Source organism: Prosopis cineraria, unplaced genomic scaffold (genome assembly GCF_029017545.1).
Source record: "Prosopis cineraria cultivar Desert tree isolate PC_DT_omini unplaced genomic scaffold, ASM2901754v1 PC1258, whole genome shotgun sequence".
In the NCBI taxonomy this organism is placed as follows: Eukaryota; Viridiplantae; Streptophyta; class Magnoliopsida; order Fabales; family Fabaceae; genus Prosopis; species Prosopis cineraria.
In genome coordinates this window covers 22,041-27,001 of record NW_026556583.1, presented here as the reverse complement: position 1 = coordinate 27,001, position 4,961 = coordinate 22,041, and the positions used below count along the sequence as shown (strand labels likewise).

General features: G+C 31.6%; 1 protein-coding gene across 1 annotated transcript; it reads right to left on the bottom strand.

The window, feature by feature from the left end:
- Positions 1-1,263: 1,263 nt before the first annotated feature.
- LOC129299683 (glyoxylase I 4-like) lies at positions 1,264-3,109 on the bottom strand. The gene is made up of 3 exons (XM_054938151.1): positions 2,789-3,109; positions 2,471-2,576; positions 1,264-1,923 (listed from the first exon to the last, which is right to left on the bottom strand). Exons 1-3 carry the CDS (start codon positions 2,941-2,943, stop codon positions 1,666-1,668), a joined length of 519 nt encoding a protein of 172 aa, XP_054794126.1. The 5' UTR covers positions 2,944-3,109; the 3' UTR covers positions 1,264-1,665.
- Between the last annotated feature and the right edge of the window lie 1,852 nt (positions 3,110-4,961).

Here is a 4,961-nt window from a genome sequence, read left to right as displayed (position 1 = left end):
ACATCTACCTACCCTCTCCACCTCTGCTCCATTTAAATGGCCTATATTGATCTTTTCTATTCGCCGCTTACTTCATCATCTCTCTCGCACACGTTTTTAAAATTGTTATTTGTCAACTTCATGTGCTTCTGTGAACAAATTGTTACCCATCATGAACGTTTGCCAAACCAAATATTCTTTAAACCCTTAAAATATGTGTTTCTCTCTAGATTTGGATCCAATGTTGCATGAGTATACTTACTTAATAAGTGTTTTACATAACACAATAACAACCATTCAACTTGTAAAAAATTTTATCATATAATATTCACAAAGACAGAATTTTAAATTTTTGGAGGAAACAACATATACGATGAGTACTTTGACTATGAAATTATTAAAAAGAAATGTATCTTCATAATTTTCAAGTATATTGATGAAATGTGATAGATATAATTGACACATTCATTAAGTGAATAAATTTAAGTCACTCACATAATCTAAATCTTCTCTCTCAATGAAAATTTAAATTTATGAGTGATTAACATCTTCTATTAGACCAGTTGACTCTTCATTATCTTTATCCATTATACTAATCAATAAGTATAATCAACGTCACCATATTTGTGTCTCTACCTAATTTCGAGCATCTTATTTAACTAACAACACTTTCTTTGCCTAATATTTTTGCTGTGTGCTGTCTTTTTACTCTAATTTAGCTGTGATCCGGACTAAGTGCGCACGCGCACACATATATATTTAAATTCATGTTGATTTTGGTTGATCAAAGTAATTAATGTGAGAATGAATTCACGTACAAAGGTTGCAAAATCACTTTTGCAATGGAAAACAAGCATGCATTAATTTATCGCCTGGTTGTTTCTGCAGTGACTATAGCTATTTCTAAGAACATGGGATTTTCACGGATCCCACGGCAAAAACAAACATGTCCTATGCATTATTTAGTAGATCATCCATTTTTCATTGGTCACGTAAAAAATGATTATGTAATTTATATATCCAACTTTATTTAATAGTAAAATAAGACTTATTATTATTATTGTTGTTAAATAGTAGACCACCTGCTTTCAAGAGCAAGTGCTTGCAAGCAATTGTGGAAGCAATTACTAATACACATTGATTGATCAGTAAGTTCCAGAATAATGTTCCTGGTTGGTCTGTCTGTACGAAGGTCACTTTCAGTCAAATGAATTACCAAAAGTCTAGTTTCAACTTGAAAAGTAAAACCAGGACAGCACAACACATCAGCAACACAGACACCACTTAGAAGCCAAAAGGACCAATTTTCCATTAGGAACAATTGGAGGATTGTTTATTCAACAAGGAACAGTAACCTAAAGCAACAAAAAAGAAGAAAATGACTCCTAGAAAGTATAGACAACATGCAAAACGACAAGCTCGCTCTCTGTATATGTATTTCAAGCCATCACACCGCCTGTCTTCCACCAAAACATTTTTTTTTTTTTGGCCAACAACACCAAAACAGCTTAATATAGTAAGAAAAAGCCTTGGATACATTGATTGCAAAGTCACGTAATATAAAAAAATCAGTTCATGTAGGGCCCATGCATGTACCCTAAAGCATGCAAGAATTGGTCATTATTATTGGCCTTTTTTTTTTGCATTATGTGACAGTGCAAACAATGTATCTAAGAAATTCTGGTCTCACAATTGTGGGACCATCTGTATCTTCTGTGGAGACTGCTGTATCATCTGGAGGTTCACGTGCGAGCAGGATCTTACCATCTCACCAGCTATGGGGATCACAGGAAGGCTGTCACAATTGCATATCTCGATCATGAATCCATCTGGGTCGTGGAAGAAGAGTTGATCTACTTTGATCCCACCTTCTTCTACCATGGACCTCACGTAGTGGATCTCCATCTCTTTCAGCTTCTTCTCCACCGCTCCCATGCTCTCGCACTGCATGATCTCACAAGAAACCAGAAGTCCTTATTCGTTTTGTCATTTTGTCAACAAAACGTAGACGCAGATGCGTACAAGGAAAGACCAGCCAATATATATTTGTCTGATGACGAGTTCGTGTTGGTCTTTTTCTCCACAACCATGAAAGAAACAGGTAATATAATTCCAAAAAAATTTAAACAACTAGACGGTGCTGGAATTGATTAACCATTAGCTACAGTTATTTCTAATATTTGTCCCATTTTCTATTTGCATCTTTTTCTTACGTCCTTAATTTGCTGTCTCTATCAGATACAACTCAGCTCTTAAAAATTTTAAGAACTAAACGTTGTATTTTTATGATAATTTTTTGGGAGAAATCGAGAAACTATATGTGATTTTATTTTAATGATGACGTACTCGAGTCATATACATGTTAAGATAATTGTTGAAACAAAATCAGGAGGACGCGTGAGGGACTAATGCTCGTATATTATATTTTGCTTCTTCCAACATGTTAATGATCAAATCATAATTAATATCCATAATTGGATCAAAAACATACCTGAAACGATATGTGATTATCCTTTGGATTAATTTCGGTCTTCTTGGGCAGGTTCTCTGGGTCCTCTGCTTGCAGCAAATGGATTCCAATTCCATAGCCAAATAGCCTGTATACCAATTACAGCACAGAAAAATCGAAAACAGATCAAGATAAATAACCAAAATGTTAGTTGTACCATGATGAAGAGAATCTTTAAGAAAAGTTAGAGAAATTCCCTAGTTTTATTTCCTGTAATTGTTTCTGATGAGGGTATTTTATTTTTCTGAATTGGATCTTTTCTTATCATGTATGCTGGACGACAGAGAAAAGGAAAACTACCAGGCGCCATCGAAATCGAAAGAGCCGGGCCTCCTGATAGGGAAAAATCCAAGAACGTTCTGATAGAAATCCATAGATTCTTCAACAGATTTGCAGATGAGGGAGATGTGGTTGACAGACTTGAGGTGGAGAGGGTTTCCTTTAGTTTCCTTCATTTTCTCAAGAAAATTGACAAATCGATGTTGGCAACAGAACACCAAAAAAAAAAAATAACTAATCAACGAGAGGAACGATCGAAGAGGGAATTGGGGAAGAAGGTGAAGGAGGAGGAAACCAAAAGGCAAATATAGGAATTAGGAAGAGGAAGAGAGCAAGTCACGGAAGTCCACGGAGTGAAGAGAAGAAGAAGGGCGAGCAGGTGAATATAAAGGCTAAAATGGGGCCATGGACGTGACACGTGTCAATCTCGTGATTCGTTATGGTTGTTTACCGTGCGAGTTCTCTGACACGTTGCTGACTAGGTGGCAGTAACTGCCCGCTATAAAAGGCCGGACACCTCAGCTCCCATGATCCAATCCACAACTCATACTGTTTGGCCAAATCCACATTTGCTTAATTAATTTGAAATTGAAAAATTAACTTAGGACGGAATTTAAAATTAAAAAACCACGCTGTTCATTCTTATCCACCCTCAGTCCCTCGCATGCATACAAACATTCCTACAAGATTTCTGACACGCTTCTTGGTACTCACCTGACCTCCACGTGAAATTGAGATATAGATTTGGTACACTTCACCACTTGCCTTGTTAAGGCGTGTCATGGGAGAAATCAGGATTGGTTATGAGGGTGTTAAAATTGAAAGATATACTCTATCCGGTCTCATATATATTTCCTCGTTAAAAAATATAAAATATTTTAATAAAATATTATTTTTAATAAAATAATTATTTATTTTTAAATTAATTTTATCTTTCTATTTTTACCTCTATTTAATAAGGTGTTTTATCATAAAATAAATATAAAATAATTTATTAATAGGAGTATTTTTGAAAAAAGCAATGATTACATTTTAAAGGACTAAAAATGCCTTACATTTTAAAGGACTAAAAATGACATTTAACCCATCAAAAAATCTCTTATATTTTTTAACAAAGAGAATAAATTATTTTTTAACTAATATGATACAAAATATAAACAACTTAATATTTGTAGAACTTTTTTTTTCATTTTATGCATTATGTTTATTAATTTGGATTCTTGTATTCATCATAAATTTATAGCATTCTTCTTACTCATCGTAAATTAGAATTGAGGATAAATTGTGAAATAATTACTCCGTCCATCTTAAATTATAAGATACTTTTAAACAAAATCTTACATATCAATAAACCTCATTAAATACATTTAACAACCTTATCTTTTCAAAATAAAAATATAAACTTTTAAAAATATTCATAATTTAACATATTGAAAAAGAAGTGGTGAAAATTAATTATAGAAAGAGAATAGATAATATTAGAATTGATATATTTAATGAAATATTAATCTACTCAAAGTGTTTTATATTTTAAAATAAAAAACTCTTTTAAAAGTACCTTATAATTTGAGATGGAAGGAGTAATATATATTTTTATAATGGTAAGAATTTTATTGGTACTATAAAGAGCTGTTTATATTTTAGTTTGGAGGAAATTTATGATTTTGATATTCTAAAATCATGTAATATCCTATATAAATAGAAAAAATTCATAGATTGTTTAAAGAGTAACTTATTAAATCTAAATTGCATATCGACAATGAGCAACAAACTTCGAACTACAACTTCTTGTTGGAGCTCCAAAGTTATACTCCTTTCATTTTTATTTATAAGAGAAACTATCATTTTTTATATAAGTAAAATCACTTATTTCAATAAATATTTATGGCACATTTTTTAAATTATTCCTCATAATTTACATTAACAAGAAATAATTAATGCATGATTAACATATGATATTTTAATTTAATTTTTTTATTTTCAGACATAATTATTATGGTTAACTAACTTTTTTAAACTATGTGATATTATTTTCTTTTATATAAATAAACAGGGAGAGTAACTTGTCAAATGTGAATAAATCTTCTTAATATTTAAAGATCAAATTGTGAAAATATGAACAATAACTAGTTGTTAGATATCTTAAATAGAAAACAACATGTCAAAATTCAAACTATAACTTGTTACAATTCAA

What these genes read in the sequence shown, in the direction of transcription:
- LOC129299683 (XM_054938151.1), bottom strand. Translation starts at nt 2,943, where the DNA reads ATGAAGGAAACTAAAGGAAACCCTCTCCACCTCAAGTCTGTCAACCAC. An exon ending in TTCGATTTCGATGGCGCCTG is followed by an intron (nt 2,577 to 2,788) that starts GTAGTTTTCCTT and finishes ATTGGTATACAG; the next exon opens with GCTATTTGGCTATGGAATTG. An exon ending in ATAATCACATATCGTTTCAG is followed by an intron (nt 1,924 to 2,470) that starts GTATGTTTTTGA and finishes GAGATCATGCAG; the next exon opens with TGCGAGAGCATGGGAGCGGT.